Raw genomic sequence first — 19,819 nt, 5'->3', positions numbered from 1 at the left:
TTAATTATATCATGTGATTCCAGACGTTGGAATTTTTCTTGATTGCTTACCATTTTAGGTCGTCCAGTATTTCATGAATTGACAATGATTTTTAAATTGCTAATTTTTAAATATATTTTTACGTATTGTTCATTATTGTAATACACACAATGGTTTTCAACATATTTTTAATCGCTCGGAATTTATTAATGTTTTTTTATATTATTTTGATATATATTTATGTATGTACATCACTTATATATTTATATACTTTATGTGTGATTATATTTGTCCATTATATGATATTTCTCGATGCAATCTTCCGTATAAAGATATGATTATATATTACGTTTTTAAACATCTCCTTAATTTTTCCTTCACCAGTTATTTTTACATAATATATGAATTTACTATATGGGAATAGTGCTTATTTGACGTCCACATCCTGACGATTTTTTTTGTCCTTCCATGCAAACACTATAATATTATTGTTTGTTCATTTGTATGTTACAACTCTTCCCTTGCGTATTTTTTTATTGCTTGTGTTAGACCAGAGTCTAGCGTTCATATTAGGATTTTTTATAACAATATTACAACTTACAATAAGTGAGAATCAAATGAAGCATATCTAAACCGAATTTTGAGCAATAGGAGAGCGCAAAAACAATTATCCCTTCTTAGAAGTCGAAAATCTACGTCAAAAGCAATAAAATCATGACATCGCCGTCGCAGTGTGAACGGTCGGGTATCCAGCGTATATTATTTGACTATTAATAATTAAAATACGACTTCCAAAAACAACATCTAAACCGAATTTTGAGCAATAGGAGCGCGCAAAAAACAATTATTCCTTCTCAGAAGGCAAAAATAAAATCGTGCTGTCGAACGCTCTTAATTAAAAAAAATACTAATATTCCTTTAGATATTTTGTTATGTTGTATTTATGTTGTTGTGTGCTATGTATATAATTCTCTCTTTGATTAAAATATTATTAAGCTTTTTGCTTAATGCACCTATTCAAAAAAAAAAGTGCTGAAATAAAACAGAAAAGTAAAGAAATAAATCAATCTATTTTTTTATTACAATTAAACTCTTGAAGACAGGAAATAAAATCAATGCATTGTCCGTTGGAGCCTATTATTGCATATGTAATTTTTATAAAAAAAATATCGTAGACAATATAAAATAAGTCTATTATTGTTAACTAATATTTTTAAATCAGTTCAAACATTAATTATTCAACAAAAACATAATATGGACTTGCCCCACTTTCAAATATAACGGCTCATATATTAATAGATCTATCACTGAGTAAGTAACTAATGAAATAAATTACTGGAAATTTCATTTAAAGTGGCTCAAAAAAATATTTAAAATATTGGCAGACATGCCTTTAGACTTCTAAAGGTTAGGGGTTAAAATAAATTATTTAATAATTATAACTATATATAAGCACACAACTACAGATAATTCCAAGTCATACATAAGAAGGCAGTCAATATTACCTAATCCTTAATGCCTGCAGGGTTTTGAAAAGATACTCTCCAACAAACAATATTACCATACTCAAACACAAAATTATTACGAAGCAATACCACAACAAACTAATATCAAATTTATGAGATTTTAATAAAATATCACTAAAGTTCATAACATCATCACGATCTAATAAATATCAGCCACAGTTTACAATCAATAAGATATTGGTATTATCAATACACATGATCATATAATTTTAATTATATTAAATTAAGATCATCGTGGCCTAATAATGCATCACGATGATCATGAAACAATACAAAAAATAAAAATAATCATCAAAATGAAGAGCATTCCTTGCAATAACGCATAACATTTTTGAAGAATTTTCGCGGACGTTGTTCACGTGTAGAAAGAACTTCCCCTTGCTCTTAAAAATGATACTTAAACTAACGCATGTTATAGTGGTAGATTTATAGCGCTAATAATACTGAGTTTTTCACGTAATATTAAATTTTTATTACATCAAACCTAAAATAGAAAACGCTGCGTTGAATTTTTTTTTGTTTTAATCGCGGCTGATTCATAATTTGCTTACAAAATTACTCTTGTAAATTTACAATAGCAACGGTAAAGTTTTAAAAATGTAAATTTTGATATCGCACTGGAAACACGTGTGACAAACAGGCTAAATGTAAACGTTCTCGCGAGACATTAACGTAAAAAATGTTGAGTTTTAAAATTTGTTCGCAATTTTTTAAAGCGAAAGCCTATAAATGAATAAGAAAAACATCGAATATGATTTTTTCGCGTTACGTGATATTTCATAAATATTTAATGCTAAAAAAATATATTTTTGTTATTGTTTTTTCTACGAAAAAAAAACAATGCTTGTGTTTGCGTATTTCGTGTAAAAATATATACATAATATATGGACCCACAAAATATTTAGTTAATACAAATAGTTTATTTATTAAATAAATAAATTATAATACTATTTGATAATATTTTTTAATGTTGTAAACCTTATTTCTTTTTAACAAAGAAAAACACAGTACAACAGTAAAACACAATACTAGAATTATGTTACATATTTATATTCTTAATCTATTATATATTATAAATATTTTGTAAAAATAATTGCATAATTTCATGTTAATAATTATATATAAAAATTGAAATAATGTATAAAGAGAAGTTAAGTAAAATAATAATATAAATTGAATCGTATTTGCTTATTGTTTGCTGGGATATAAAAAATATAGTAACTGAATTCCATCATATAGATTATGGATCCTGTTTTTAAATAGCTATGAGCTAAAAGTTATAAAGAACGCGAATCGCTACTTGATTATACCAAAACTTATAAGCATCTTAAAGGACATATTATTAAAATAAAGAGAAAAATTGCACTTTTTCTCAAACGTAATTCTAATCTCTAATGTAAATCTCTTATCCAGCTAAAAAAACTTCACTAGCAATAAAATTCTATAAAACGACAAGATATAAAATATTCCAATGCTGAAATATAAAATAATTGTAACAGTCCATTTTCACAAGAAATTCAGATCGGTCCACAAAGATAACGTGTCGTAAATTGTTTGGATGCTTTTGAGCACTGTTAAATTATCAGTTTATAACGGCACCAGTCCCAGATTGATACTTTTTCACAGATAACTCAATAACTAACAATTTAAAACGCTGCTAAATAACCAAAAACGATTATCAGAAAAAAATTTCGAGAGTTTCCATAACAAAGTGCATAAATGAACACAGGAGCTCCAGTCAAAAGTATCAAAAATAGTTTTTATAAAATGTATAAAGAAAGTCTATCTTTATAAAGTATGCGTTTTAATGAAACGGCCAACTGTCGAGTTAAGGAGTTGCAAGATATTACCATGTGTGGTGCTCTCATTGCTTCGTTTTTCACTGTTACGTTACGCAGTTATAATTCGACAGCGTCTTTATTATTGCTTCGTTTAATGATTTTTGCGATATTTTACTACCTGTGAATATTCATCATGCCATTATTTAAGCCATTAAAGATGGGATTAGTGGACTTCGAATGTCGTCATTTTATTTTGTTATCGAATTAGATGACAGTGTTTTTACAATATTTACTACCAGACTAATATTCACAACTCACAGAAAATTTTACAACGAAATTTATTATTACAACTATTTTTGGTCAGAGCCAAAAATATATAAAAACCATCGAATAAAACGCAAAAAAAACTTTAAATTGCAACTTTGCTATTGAATTGTCTATTGATGTTACTCACAATGTGCTTAACCCTTCTAGCAACTGTTATTTTTTTATGGAAACATTTCTTTGGCTGCAGCAATAAGACATTGTTTAATTAAATTATCATTAGAAAGTGGTTTTCCTATGTTTATTATTAAATGTGCTACAACTGACTTATTTTATTTTTTTATTTTCGCCAAAATAAAATAAGTCAGTTGTAGCACATTTAATAATAAATATAGGAAAACCACTTACTAATGGTAATTTATTTAAATAATGTCTTATTGTTGCAGCCAAAGAAATGTGTCCGAAAAAATAGAACAGTTGCTAGAAGAGTTGAGCACATTGTGAGTAACATCAATAGGCAATTAAATATCAAAGTTGCAATTTTAAGTTTTTTTGCGTTTTGTTCGATGGTTTTTATATATTTTTGGCTCTTGACGCCCTTGCATTGATCTTGATTTCCTAAACATTTACCTAAAAACAACAGAAAAAAATTAGCTACTTAAATAAAATTATAAAAAACTACATTTTGAATGAATTTAAACATAATTTTTTGTTTAAAGGTATATATAACTTTTTTATAAACATTACTAATAAAATTAAACTTTAATAAAAACACCTACTATTAATTTTTTTGTCCATTTTACCAGTTTTTTAGATGAACTATAGCCAAGATAAAAACAGTATTAAAAAAAATAAAATTATAATTCAATAATACGACACTGTTTTTTTGGTTCTGAATTTGCGATTGACGGTTTACTACTTAAACATATTTTCAATATTAATTTGAAGATCAATGCAGATCAGTCCTATGGAATACTTTTCGTCGTCAGCAATATGTAGAAATTTATTAGTGAAAATTAAAAATTTATTATTAACGTTCTAAGATTTAATACTTGAGTTATGATGTAAACTTCGGATTTAAGTGAATTGTCAAGTTATATAAACCTATTAAGAGTTTTCAGAACAAATACAATGAACATAATATATGTCAACAAACACATAAACTCAACTTCTTCGACACAATGATACTCTGATCTGAAACTCAATTGTTATTTGTTTCGACTATGATCGCCCCAAAGGATTGCGTTGTCTCGAGGCCATTTATTATCAATTATCTACGAGCGCCCTGCCGAAGTGGTTTTTCCCCGGAAGAAAAACTCAGTGAGAAAACTCTCGAGCCGCAGGCGGCGCTTCGCCAAATTTACAGCAACACAAAAACTACTCTACGATAGAAGGTTCAAGGTTATGAACAGGGTCGTCAAGACGGCGCTAACCGACAGATGGGAGCTAAATCGTGAAACCATGGTAACGGTCTGATTCATAACTATCGGCGGATTCAAACAAACGAACTATCAATCAACACGGTGGCAAAGGGCGATACATTAAAGGCTTGAACGCACTGATGCGACATGCGTCACGACACGACCCTGTTGCGGCAACTATACAAACAATAAGCATGTCTGCTAATGGAATGACGCACACGTTAAGATGCGTCGTAACGATGTGACGTTTCCCCCAGGACATCACGACCCTGAATCTGCAAAAACAATAATTCCGGGCCTCATGAAAAAAATGGCGTTTTATATATTTTTTAACATCATAATATTTTTTTTTTGAATAAATAGTTGATCCTTTCTATGCTACAAATAAATATAAAAATTAGCCACCGTTGCGACATACAATTGCCCAACAAACAATAAGCAAATACAGTTTACATAATATCAGTAGCGACAACGGTATCAGGCTAATTATATTGACCACATCATATAACATAGTAATTAGAGGAATCTTGTTTTCCAACACAGAAACATACATACTCCAAACAAATCCAGATACAAAATAAAATATATATATATAAGCCGATGATATCCATGAATTTTATATATGATATTATAATGTTGCATAATCCATATTATTATATAGAAATATAAACTGAACATTATATGTTCTGTTTTATACACTTAAAATTTATAGTAGTCTAAAAGCGAATATGAACGAGGTCCATTATTTCTTCGAACGTATATATGAAATACGCTTCCTGTACTTCCGGTTATATATTATCCTTATTTTAGTATATTTTATAAAATATGCACCCAAAAACATTTCCGAAAATAATTCGATTTAGTTAGTATTAAATATATAATACATTGCCTTCTACTTTATATTTATATAAAATAAAATAACTTGAAAAGTGTTAAGCACAATTGAATTTTCCTAAACAAGACTAAATAATTGCCGTATAAATTATTTGCCAAGTATTATTTTATCTTATAAGATATATTCGTGTACATTTAGATTACATCTAAAAACAAGTCTTTTCAGCATGTTTATGTTTTGTAGAAGGGTATATTTTGACACTAAACATATCGTTTCTCTAAGGCAGTAAAAGTCCTAAGCAAATGTATTATTATATATGTATGTATATGTATTATATTTAATGTATTTTACAAACCACTATCGCTTGCGTGCATTTATTATACATATAAAATAACAATAGTGTATGTTGTCGTTTACAGAGGTGTAATGGATCCCTTTCAGCTGAAACTTTCGCAATTATGACGTCGTCTACATGGAAAAAGACCGAAGGGAAAATTGTTTCTGAAATCTAACACCTCCCTCGGCGAGAATTTCATATTTGGAATGATCAAATTTCATAGAAGCTCCGCAATAGTGTTTTGCCTTATATTATGCCATTTCTTCTCGTGTTACTATATTAAAATAGCATGCGTGTATGTATTTTAGGATAGATCAATAAGCCCGCACCTTAAAATCGGGATAGCGTAGTCCGTAAGATCCAGACTGGTAACACAGAGGTTACGGGTTCGAGCTACTAATGTTAAAATCGGCCCCAGCTACAAAATGACAGCAATTGATTATAAATTAAAATTCATATGATAATTTATAACTATTTATATTGATGTCACCGCTGCTGTTATACATATTTTTATAAAATATTAACAATGCTTTTGCTACAGTCTTTGTGGACAAGGCCGTCGAGAGCGAAACCGGGCCATGAGAAAACAATGAATCCGGACCTCATGACAAAAATGGCATTTTATATATTTTTAATATCGTAGTATAATTTTTTGAATAAATAAAGATAGGTACGAGATCATCCTTTCTATGCTACAAATAAATATAAAAATTTGGCACTGTAGCGAAATATTTACTGAAATCATATATTATGCGATATATTTTAAAAAGGCATTGAAAATTATTAAAAAAAATTACTCATAATATTTATCTAATTCTTATACGTGTTTTTTTTGTTGCTCAGTGTTGCTATATAGTGAATTTCTAGTCTAAGTCAAAAGCAATAAAATCGTGCAATCGCGGTGAAAACGCTCGATTATCAAGCGTTTATATTAAGAATCTTTATAACAATATAAAGCACATTTAAGCCAAATTTTTACCAATAGAAGAGCGCAAAAAAACAATTATCACTTCTCAGAAGTCAAAAATCCACGTCAAAAGCAATAAAATCGTGCCGTCGCCGTCGCAGTGGGAACGCTCGTTGCCGAGCGTTCCCACTGCGACGGCGTCGACACGATTTTATTGCTTTTGACCTGAATTTTTGCCTTCTGAGAAGTGATAATTGTTTTTGCGCTCTCCTATTGACCAAAATTTGGTTTAAATAAACTTTAATCAGTCCTCTTATATTGAAAGGGCATAGTAATATCGGTAAAGATAGCTATCATATTTTTAAAATATAGTGTAATATCGAAATGCAGACAAACTATGGAGCAATATGTGAGATGCGATGTCTGTCTGTACTTATTCTTCCGCTTATTTTTCCCTGATAGTTTGTATTTTGGATTTGACCTGATGAAAGTACTAAAGCTATAATTAGTTTTAGAACTTTCGTTAGGTTAGGTTTGGGTTTAAGCAACAAATGGACGTTTCGCAACTGTCAAATTGAGTTTTATAGACATTTTAGCGCAACATATTAATTTAAACTATATTTTTCCTAGTATAACTATATATCTACCAGTGAAGATGTATTTGGAATTTACTAGTGAAAATATAACTTTACCAAAAATACACATTTACTGTAACATTTATACATCGGATTGTAAATAAATAATGATATGTATGTATATATATATAATATTGCATATTGAAAAGTTGAAATCATATAATTTCAATAGCACCTGCCAGATAATTTATATTTTTACTGGGAAAAATATATATCTACTAGTGAAAATATGACAAATGACATATCTTAAAAAATATTTTTGTGATAGATTCGAGACTGTTTTTTCTAGATTTTCTTTTAGGAATAACCACAAGAAACTGAATTTATTATTTATTTATTTTTACATTAAATCCAGTTGTCAATTTACAGATAATACAATCTATAAAATCATTAAATTTATATTATTCAGCTGGTGCTGTTGGTGATTTTTCAGTATATATTTTGCTTCTTCCTTAGGTATTCAATCTGAAACTTCAGATTGAATACCTAAGTTTCGTTGAATATTCACCATAATGTTTAATATTTTTTAAACGTCCAAAAATAAATAAATTATTAATAATGCTTATTGTGATAGTACTACCTAAAAATTGAGTGCTTTTGAAAGCAATTTATTTTTATATATAAAAAGATCTGAAGGAACTTATACCTAAAATACATCAGTACGTACATTTCAAACAGCTGTATTTCAGTTCAGATTTATTTTTTGAGGTCGATTTTTACTGTTTTATAAATATATTCTTACTATGATTTTTTCCAGAGTCAGGCCCTGTGAATTGGTGCCCTTTCTCCTTCCTCTCGGCAGGCCTGTATATATATTTACATATTGACTAAGTTTTCAGAATAATGAAAGGATTGTATAGCATATAATAAAACACATAACAAACCCATTTATGCTTTTAAAAATCACAGCATCGGCATATTGTATTACTAATGGAAAATAAGTCTTTAAATTAAAGATATTTAAGTCAAAAAGGGGATTTTAAAAATATTATATTACAAGCTCTCAGAAATGCGCCGTCCTAATGGTGGCTATTTTTCTAAGAATGCTCATGTGTTGTAGGTGTATAGAATAGTCCCATAAATAAGACATGAGAATGAACCAAAAAAATGGTACAAAGCATTGGGGTGGAATAATTATGATACTTTTCTAAACACTCTTAAATTTATTGTGAATCAATATAATACGGCGACGCCGAGGGCTACGCGTAATATGATAACGCGTATTTTATTACCGCATGTCGAATTTGATACGTTCAATATCGTGATTTATACATTATACATGTTATCATCCCCGGTAATTTATTGTGCTGTTAAATAAGTTAACGGTCGGGAAAATATTTTTCTACAGCCTTTAAAAAAATATTGACTCGGTTAGGTTAGCGCGGGCTTTCAGTACAATTTTCTCACAGGTAATAAAACAATAGTTTGCGTTGCGATTCGGAATTAATTTCGCGCAAAGCTCTAAGCGAAAGCTCCGATATTACGAAACGTCGTCGGCAGACAAACAAACAAACAAACTAATATATGAACTCGACTTTAACTTTACTACAAATAGATCTGAGCCGTCGTCGCGTCCGGAACAACTTCTCCCTTATTGTGTTTGCCCGTGGCGAAAATATAAAACACGAAGTGGTTTTTGACACCAAACACCATAAATCGGTCGTGTGAAAATCTACGCTGAAAATAGGTACTTTAGCTTCAAAGGAAAAACGATGTAGCTGAGAAAACTACAATGCAATATATTTTTTTTATATTAGGAACTATATTTAAATGAAACTCAACGTGAAGATTCACGCATATAAGATAATTCGCATACCTGAAGCTATCGATGCAGCCCTTAAAATAAAAAAAATATAAATAAAACCGTCAGATAATCCAACAAAAAATCTAGTGATAAAACTACAAGAATATGCAAAAATTGTTGGATGCTTTGATGACTCCTAAATTAAAAGCGAAAGAGTATTCTCGGCGTCGTCAGATTTTTCTTAAAAAAATATGTTTACAAATAACTTGTAACTGTATCACGCGTAACAACAAAATATGCTGTAGAAAAACCAGTCTCATAAAGATAAGTTAAGGCTAATGGTAACAGGATAAATGTAATTTTATATTGCTCCGAATATTTTATTTTACTCTGCTTAAAAACATGCAAGTATAATTTTTTAATAAATAGCATCTTTACAGACAACTTAAACATTAATTTATATTTTCATGAAATAGATGGACCCCTTTTTTATTTAAGGTTGTGTATTATCGACTTTAATGTGACTTTTTAAAGAATCTCTTACTAATGTTTTATTTATATTATTATTTATAGCCTCAGTATCAATGCAATTATATTACTTCCTTGTATGTTTCTATTTTTAAGAAATATATATTTTAACTAAAAAAATATAAATATATATGTTAGTGTTTATTTTAATAACGACATTGCTATCTTACAAATATTTTGTGTACATATATTATTTAATAAAATACAATACAACAATAGTTGTGAATAATCTACAATAGCCTTAAAGACAACGCCGACAAACCGTTATTAAACGTAATTCAATTACTGCCACAATATCATGTCTAGAAAGTTAAATTTTCCTGGGTATTTATTATTAAAATTCGATTTTGCTTCGTAACAAAATTTAAATTACAAGCAAATTTAATTAATTAACCGAATAAGAACACGATATGAAATAAAAGGTAACAAGCAATTGTTTTTCATTGTATAAACATTATATTTATTTAAATTAAATTATGACATCATGACCAATGCGTCATGATTGTCAAAAAATAATAAACAATACACACAAAAAATGTTTATAATTAACAAAAAAATAATATAATTAAATGATACGAACTGGACCAGCTCCTCGTAGCTATAAAATTTATTTGTAACTGCCGTATTTATCATTAATAAATAACGTAAAAAACAAGGGGTCCAGGTTGAACCTTTAAGAAACTCATTCGACACTTTTTTTAATAATAATTCATGATAAACGTTGTAGATAACATTTTTAAAATCTAAATGTACAACGTCCATTTGAATTCCCGTATCGAGAAATTATTGAACATATTGGTGGAAACAAGATTAATAACAATAAAACGGACGGAACAAAATCCATGCTGTTAGTCAATCAAAACTTGCCAAAAGTAATTGAAGAACAATTTAGATCAATTTAGCAAGGTACTAACAACACTTCTTATGAATATGGTTACCTTTTGTGTATTTCCAAAGATATTTAATATCAAACTAATCAGATTAATTTATTTTTATTTTTATAATTCATAGTTGTCAAAAATTAAAGTTAATAATTTAAAAAATATAAGACATTAGGCATTTATATACCTATTCCATAATAAATAATTAAACGTGTAACGTGAAACATAAACGAAAGAACACGTTCGAGCTAGATTTGCGATCTCTCGTTTCCGGTCTTGTGGGAAATTGCGACCGATTTAATTTCCTTCCCAGAATCCAAACAGTTGGTTTAATTTTAAGTGCACTGAGTGTTGACAGACTCGGTTATTTTAATAGTTATCTAGAAAGTACTACATAAATATCAGTTTAATTATATCGATTTATATATTCCTATTTCATATAATAATTTTTATATTTTGCTATATTATCATTACAGTAATAAGCATTCTAAATGAGCCAAAAAATTTGCCGGTAATCAGTCGTAACTATAAATCGTGTATTATAAATGTATTAGCTCCTAAGGAGCTACAGAATATATATATGATAGATTTTCAAGAATTTTGGAAGGCTTGGAATGTTTTAGTTAACTACACTCAAACAACTTTCAATGTAGTATAGAAAAATGATTTTAAAAAACATATATATAAAATCACAAAGTGTGTTCTACTTTTATGCAATTCTTCTTTATTATTATTTTCTTAAATATATATATTGGAACATAACATAATTTATAATGAAACATTTTGCGAAATTATTTATTTTATTCTTTAGTGAAATATTTAGTTATTCTATAAACATAAACATAAAAAATTCACACTGAAATGATCCTGTCGTTTATCAAAGGATTTGTGTTTAAAATTTTAACACAGCTTAACCTGAGCAGGATTAATAACGCTTATCCTTGGCCAACGAGCTCTTTAAAGAGTCCACTAATGTATACAAACTGTAATTTTCTTACAGTACATAACATTGAAAAATTTATTAAATAAATAATCTTTTTTTACAAAATACGATAAGAATGAAATTCTTACGAATAGCAAAAATTTATTCTACCTATTTTAATATTTATGCAAATTAAATTATATAAATATTGGATATTGCAACAGTGTGATCGTTACAAGCGACGCCAAGGTAGCACAATGGAGAAATTTATCAAATTATATGAAAATTTAATAAACGCGACTGTAAATATGATTTATGCGAACGGAAAGCAATGAAATAATAATGAAATATGGTTTTGTCATTCAGATACAGAACGAAGCTCCATTGTAAAAATCTCCATTCACGCGTTGAAGAAATAAATACGAGAGACAAATTAATTTTTACGTTACATTAAAAGAGGTACTTCTACAGTAGTTGTAGAGGGGTGCATATGGAGGTATATTTCAGACGCGCATGGTGATATATGTTCCTTTTCGCTCGCTCGCGTGTTAAGTGACGAGAATGAGTGAGAGCGTGCGTTACATGCGTTCCGCACGCTCTTTAACTCTCATTCACTCCCGTCACTTAACACGCGAGCGAGCGAAAGGGAATGTATCTCATCGTACGCGCTTGATACATTTCCTCAGATTATCAATACAAAATTATGTATTTTTTTTTAATAGTGTGATATATTCCGTAAATATTCTATGTTCCATTATATCACAATACATGGATAAGCTGCATAACTTTATCACTGTACGTTTATTTTCCATTTTGCTCATTATTGCAAACTTCACAGACAAGTCGACTTTGGGGCACGCCTTGACTACGCTTTCCTAACTAAAAAACAAATAAATAAAGACAACTTTAGCGAGGAAAACTCCTTACGGAGCGAGCGGAGATAAATCTTCATAGTCGGAAAGTAGAAATTCTTCATTACTTTCCCGTGAGTTAGCTAACCTTACAGCACTAGCACTACTACCGTCACAAAGGCGTTATATCAAAACACCGACCGCTTATTCACGTGTCATTAATCCGAGCTGTTTCCGTAAACCCGACGTGGGCTAGGCCCTAATCTTGTAGGCCTTAATTTTGCCCTTCGAGGGGTCCTTTATAATTTTAACAGAAAGGCCTATGTTTATATGCTCTATATTAATTAATCAATTTACGTAATATTTTATTTAATAAACCAATTAAGTTTGTTGATTAAATAAAATATAACTTGGTCTAATGCCAAACATGTATTAGCCGAAACAAATAAAATATAGTTGTTATATGGTTGTAGTTAATTCAAATAGTATATAAAGTTAAGCATTCTATTCTACCTTCACTTTGACAATTTCGAGTAAGACCTTTCTCATTCACACCAGTGACCTCACTATCGAATATACCATCAAAGGAATAGAATTATGGTCATTGCGACCTATGAACTTTAATGATGCTTAGGAACTAAAAGTCCTGCAATACTAGCATTTGTCGTACTGTTTCTATTTGAGGTAAATAAACATCTTTTGAAAGTTTCAATAAATATTTCGAGAGGTAAAAAATTAAATTAAACCATAATAAAACAGAGTCAGTTACATTTATGATTCGGAGACAATCTTGTACACTGCCACTCCAAAATTAACAGGGCAGTAATGTAAAATAAAAAAATAAAATTAAATACCTGGGCTTGCTCCTAGACTCAAAGCTTAAATTTAATCCACATACTTTAAATGACTTACCGACGTTAGACTAATATTAAAAAATGAGAGTGAGCTAATCTCAAGCAAGTCTAATGGTAACTAACAGTTTCCAGTAATTCTAAAGACCTATCGGCCACCTTTTATGACAAGGATGGCTGGTGAAGTGAAGACAAAAACAGGTATTACATACATGAAATTCTCTCTAATAACATTTATATCTCCATTAAAAGATTTTTTACAAAAATACTCCATGAAATATGCTTCGCTAAACATACATAGGTATTAAATATTATCAATAAGTAAGTTTTAATAATTATATTTAAATAAAAAACATATTTAAAAAAATTACGCCAAATGTATGTTTTAAAAAAAAACGTTTTTATAGAAAAATATTTAATAATAAGTACTAAAAGACATAATTAAAATAAGTAATAATTAAAATGTGTTTATGGGTGTCTTTTTACAGCAAGCTTGATTTATCTATTATTTTTTTAAGTAAAAAATATGATCTTTTTTTATTGTTGAAACAACTAAATATTATTGCTTTTATTACTTAGCATCATTGAACATAGACAAAAAAGTCTTAAATTTTTAAAACATAGCATAATTTATTTTAAAAATGCAAGGTAATAATTTTTCAAAAAAATCGCATGCTAGGCAAAATTATCTGGGATTAAAAGGGTTATGCAGTATTTACGTATTTTTTATTCTATAATATTAACAACTTAAATTTAATTTATGTCACCTTTAACATGAGTAGAAATAAATAAGTATACAAGAGATAAATCCTCTTATTAAGGTATCTCAAGACTCTTTTATGCCATTTTTCGATTAAGAGGTAGTATTTGGTTATTCAGGAATTACAAATTTTAGATCCCGATTCAAAAATACTGCGAACTCAAGTGTTAGAGCCGTGATTCTTAATTCTTTTTGAAGTTGGGTAACACTAAACTCTGACTTTTTCGCGCACACTGTAATAAAGAGTATCGCTTCTCTTTATTACACTGTTATAAATAGAACGCAAATAACTGATGGATTGACAAAGCGAAACCCGTTTCTCATAAAAATTCTGAGCATCTTGGAATATTTTTCGCAAACATCATTAACGTGTAGAGAACCTCCGTTTGCTCTCAAAAATTATGTCTTTCAAGCTAAAATATTCTCATTGAGATCGTAGGAATAATCTGGTGGTAGACGGTTTGACAAAGCCCATCGAAACAGATAGAATGCATCTAAACAAGTTTAAATCATCGTTGTCATCGTTTGGTGAAATACAAAAGGTTAGTAACAGTAGAACGAATGGAACGGAATCCATGTTGTTGATCCAATAAAACTTACCAAAAGTGATTAAAGACATGTCTAGGGATAATTATTTCCGATAATTTAGCAGAGCTAACAAAACTTAAAGAGACTTGCTACTGGTCTATAGTTATTATTGCACAATTTGGGTGACTTTTGTGTATTTCCAAAGACCAGGTAATGATGACGTCATGGAAATCAGATCAGAATCAAAACAATTGCAGGCCATTATTATTATTTTTTAGGACTCTTATTACATTGTTCTCTAAATTTTATGTTATAATATTTTTTCAGTTCAATGTCAACAACAACAATATATTATTCAGTACATAAATATGTGTTTGATAATAATAATTACTTAATTATTGTTATTGAATGTTGTTTGTGCTCGCTTTTATAATTATTTTAATATAATAATAACAGGCTAACTGTTGTTTAATTAAAAGTGAGCGTATACAATTTCAGATTAAATTTAATTATTTGAGAGTAACTTGCATAAAGTTAATTACGTTAATAAAAATAAATTAGTACTTAATTATGTCCATAAAATTATATTTGACAAATGTTGGAAGCCATGATTTTCAATTCATTAACCGATAAATTTATAGGCTAACGACTATTTTTGAAATTCCAGCCTTTGCCTAAATATATCTATAAAATATGTCTATCGATTATGCATTTAGTATATTTGACTCCACAAATGGGTCATCCCTGAATAGAAATTTACGAATCTTTTATACGTGGAATCGGACCGAGTCGCATATTGTAAATTATACATCCACCTAAAGTGGGTACTAAATTTTCAAAAATAATTTTTGCGGTCCACCGAGCCTGAAAATCGTCAATTTCTCTCATTCGCTCGTTTTATTTTCTTTCTCGAGAAAAAGTTGCACCGCACGCCGTATCCAGAACAAACTTTTACAAAGTCACAAGCTCGTACGATCGTAACCTTCGCGAAAGTTTAACAGAATCGATTACGAGCCGAGCATACGACAAAGCAATAACAGGATAAGCTTATACATAAACAGAACGAGTTTCAGTTATGTATATTTTTATTTACAAAAAAAAAACCATACCTGAAGTGATGATAACTATCGATTTCCAGTTGAGCATTTTGGCGACGGCCACGATGGCGTTTGCCGTCTCCTCCAGAGATGGAACTAAGCGTAAAACTCCCCTAGAAACCTGAAAAAAATAAAATTACTTGAGTATTACATTAGCATTAAAAAGAATAGTATTTTTAATAAATAAAAATATAAACAATTTTACATATTTTTACATTAAATTATTCTTCATTTTATTCTTACAAAGTATAATGAAATCAATTCTCATATTAAAATGCTTTCAAGTAATTGAGATATTTGTCAATACTTAAAAAGTAAAGCTTCCGAAGTTAAAGCGACTGAATAATATTGCCAATGAATTGTTTAATGGGGGCCATCTAACTTTTGAACATCACAAAAGCTCATCTTATATTTCAGCTAAAGAGGCAATATTAAATTTTATTAAATAATTTATTGATTTATTATTTATACATTACATGCGTAATTTTAATAAATTATACGATCAACAGTCTTTTAAAACAACCTGTACATCTAAAATTATTATTGTTTATACATTACATATGAACAATTACCTTCATAAATGAATAATAAAATATAAATTATAGATTTCTCATTTCACTCAAATTCAGAATATTTTCCGTTGACTCTGAATAATTTATTTCCTACAGTATGCATACATCGAACGACGGCTTTTACGTTGAAGAGTTACTCGAAACTTACTTCTGTTAATTTCAACCTCGACATCTACATAATCGAATATACATATAAAGCACACACAATCAACGCAAAATAAACGCGCAATTCCTCTAATACGCCCCGCGTGCCAACTTCGTATGACATTAAACTTTATGATATGACTAATTAATATTGAATAAGGCACATTCAGCTTTCCGCCGAGATCCGTCGCGTTATATGCAATTAACTCTATACAGTTGACAAATTGCTCGTCGCAGAGCCCGATAAGTCAATTTCGCTGTGTTGGTAATGCATAATAATTTATTTTAACTTACACGAATATATTTTTATATACACATAAGTGATTTTATAGCCTATTCCCTAAAATTTAAAGGGTATTTCAGTAGTGTTATTAAACTACTATAGTCTATAAAATTGTCACAGCGGCAAAGCTGTGTCAACGCAACTATCATTGGATACAAATTAACGTTCAATAAATTTTCTTTATGTTCTAAAAACAAACATTAATATGGTCTTTCGAGTGTATTAGAAATTATCGCTCACGTCAGTTGATTATTTATCAACGTATGTACATACGTATACGTTGTAAAAGTAGAACTCGTATATTGAATCTTTTGGTTAAAAGCCGAAAACCGCAGTCAATCTCGCAAATAGGATTTAGCGTATGTGGACATGTTCGATTCATACTCGAATGTAAATGTTTATATTTGCATACGTATAGTAGAATGCTGTTGAATATAAATTTTATTTTATTTAACTTACAATTCAATAGGATAAAATAAAATATATTTAACCATAAAAATCGCACATTAAACTAATTTAGAACAATAAAAAATATACCTAAAATAAGTTGTAGCTACCATAATAATGTTTATGTATAATATATTGATGTCATTATATTTTTACAACATGTTAGTTTAATTGTTTTTTACATTATCTTGTGATGCAATATAATTTGTTATTTTGCTGGAATTAAATACATAACACTATTGTATGGTTTAAATGTACTAATTATTGTTTCTAACTCATATAGTTTTATTTTAATTAAATAAATAAAAATATATTAACGTACACCAGAAACATTACACATATATTCAAGTTGGTCGATCGATAATTGGCTACTTTTCAGCATATCCAAGAGTCACGTTATCACATTTTTCAGACCCCCTTATACGGAAAAATTATGAAGGTGTTTTAAACAGAAATAATCCCGTCGATGACTCGATTTGATATAAGGCGTTCTATACGATACGTTAGTTCGTAGCGTCCTTAAAATTTCTGATTCAAAAACTTACAGATTTTATTAATCTGGTTAATTAATAATAATCTGGTTGTGCCAGTCTCACGCATTTTGATCGTGCATATGGGAACGTGTACATGTGTGAGTCTATATTTACATGTGTATGGCGCTATTGCATACACCGGTAATTCGAACACTGATATTTTATAATTAATAATACGATCAATCACTTTTCATTTATATAGATCATAAACATTATAACTTTATCGTCTTTAAATAGTGAAAGGGTATATTTTAATTGCTCTGAGCATTTAAAAAGAGTTTTATTTAAATCTCAACGGACCATAGACAGATGGCAGACAGATCCATCGGTGTTTTTTAACGCCACACACGCTCGGATTTGTCCGCCGGACATCTATCTCGGACAAATCCGGTGGGAAGATCCGTGCGTGTGCGGCAGATAATACAATAAAATAATGTCCATGTTACGGAAAAAGTAACAATTTTGAAATTTATTTTATTTCAATAAAAAATACTGTGGGAGCGTAAAAAAATACATACAGTTAGCTAATTGAATCACAATCGCTACATTGCGAAAAGAACAGATTTTTTATGAAATTCTCAAGCTTGACGAATGAGCTGAGTCTTCTCCAGTTTTATTTTTTATTTTATTTATCTTATATTCGGGTCACAACAATTTCAGTTTAATAGTGTACGACTGTACCCACGTAGCAACTACATGCATGTGGCACGTCTGTGTCCACTTTTCCATTTTGGCGAATGTCGTAATCGTTCGGCTACACAGCCAAACAAAGCCACAAAGCGAACCAACAAATCGCAGTATACACACATATCCCACCCTGTGTTTGATTTATAAACACACGCTGTGGTGCGAAGTTTCATTTCCGAATTAACCTTTATTATGTGCGCGCGAAACAATGTAGTAATTTCCCTCATGCACTTTCATACATCCTGAACACACATCCGAAAACACAATTTACGATAATGATATACGTTCATAATGAAATAACGCTGCGTTTTCTCTCACTCGATGTACTGTATTATATTATTGTAATGTGTGCGGTTAAATTTATCTCAAGCGCGTTATGTTAATTGAACTTTTGTTCAACGATCAAACCCCGAATTGTGTTTCTAAAATCTAGTTAAAATGTTATCATATCAAACCCCAAAAGCTTCACGTGGATGTTTTGGGTTAATTAAATTGATATTTCACGTGCTAAATTTTGTGTACACGTGAAGGACCCGCTCATCGAATTATTCGCTTTCCAAGCACAAAGACGATTCGTCCAAATTTAGGCTAGATTTCCAACAGTTTTTGTTCAAATAAATAATAATCCGCTGCCCGACGACAATAAGCAATGTCCTTTCGCCCTGAATGGACCTTGGCTACTTCCAGGGCCGCCGAGAGCGAACCCGGGCCCTGGAAAAATAATAAATCCGGGCTTCATGACAAAAATGGCATTATATATATTTTTTAACATCGTAATAGAATTTCTTGAATACATAATACATAATCGTTATAAAGTAAAACATATTGTCCAGAATATAACTGAATCCTTGTATACAAACGGATAACGACAATGAACGTGTCAAAGAAATTAATCAGAGCGTTACTCTTAAAATAACCATGGAAGAATCGATAAAAAGGTCTCTTAAGAAACCACAAAAAAACATCTAATTCAAAAACACTAAATGCCGAATTTTCTACCATATACGAGTCTACAATTAAAATTTGTAACTTTTATTTGCTGCCTTAAAAACTATACTCCCTATATCATTACCCAACGAAAAAGTATTTTTGTGTTATCCAAAAACATATTTCTTAAAAAGAGACACCGAATAAAATTTAACCAATTTCTTAATTAAAATATATTTTTTGTATAAAGTAATCAAATAAACTAAGCTTTTAAAATCTGAATCCTTTTGTAGCTATTAAAACTGAACTTTCTATTTTTTTTCTAAAACATCAACAACCAGGTTAAGCCGAGTTTTGGGAAATATTAAATTTAAAAACC

The 19,819-nt window shown here is 29.6% G+C and overlaps 1 protein-coding gene across 1 annotated transcript in view; it reads right to left on the bottom strand.

Moving 5' to 3' along the window:
• The window catches only part of LOC148239291 (uncharacterized), a 126,949-nt gene that overhangs the window by 37,778 nt on the left and 69,352 nt on the right, over positions 1-19,819 (bottom strand). The window contains exon 3 of the mRNA XM_088181402.1: positions 15,860-15,968. Within this exon, the coding sequence (XP_088037528.1) occupies positions 15,860-15,968 (109 nt within the window). The remainder of the gene's footprint in view (positions 1-15,859; positions 15,969-19,819) is intronic.

This window comes from Plectrocnemia conspersa, unplaced genomic scaffold, assembly GCF_051122295.1.
Source record: "Plectrocnemia conspersa isolate PC_06_02 unplaced genomic scaffold, ASM5112229v1 ptg000001l, whole genome shotgun sequence".
NCBI classification, from domain to species: Eukaryota; Metazoa; Arthropoda; class Insecta; order Trichoptera; family Polycentropodidae; genus Plectrocnemia; species Plectrocnemia conspersa.
The sequence above is the reverse complement of the archived record's forward strand: the minus strand, read 5'-3'. Positions and strand labels throughout refer to the sequence as shown.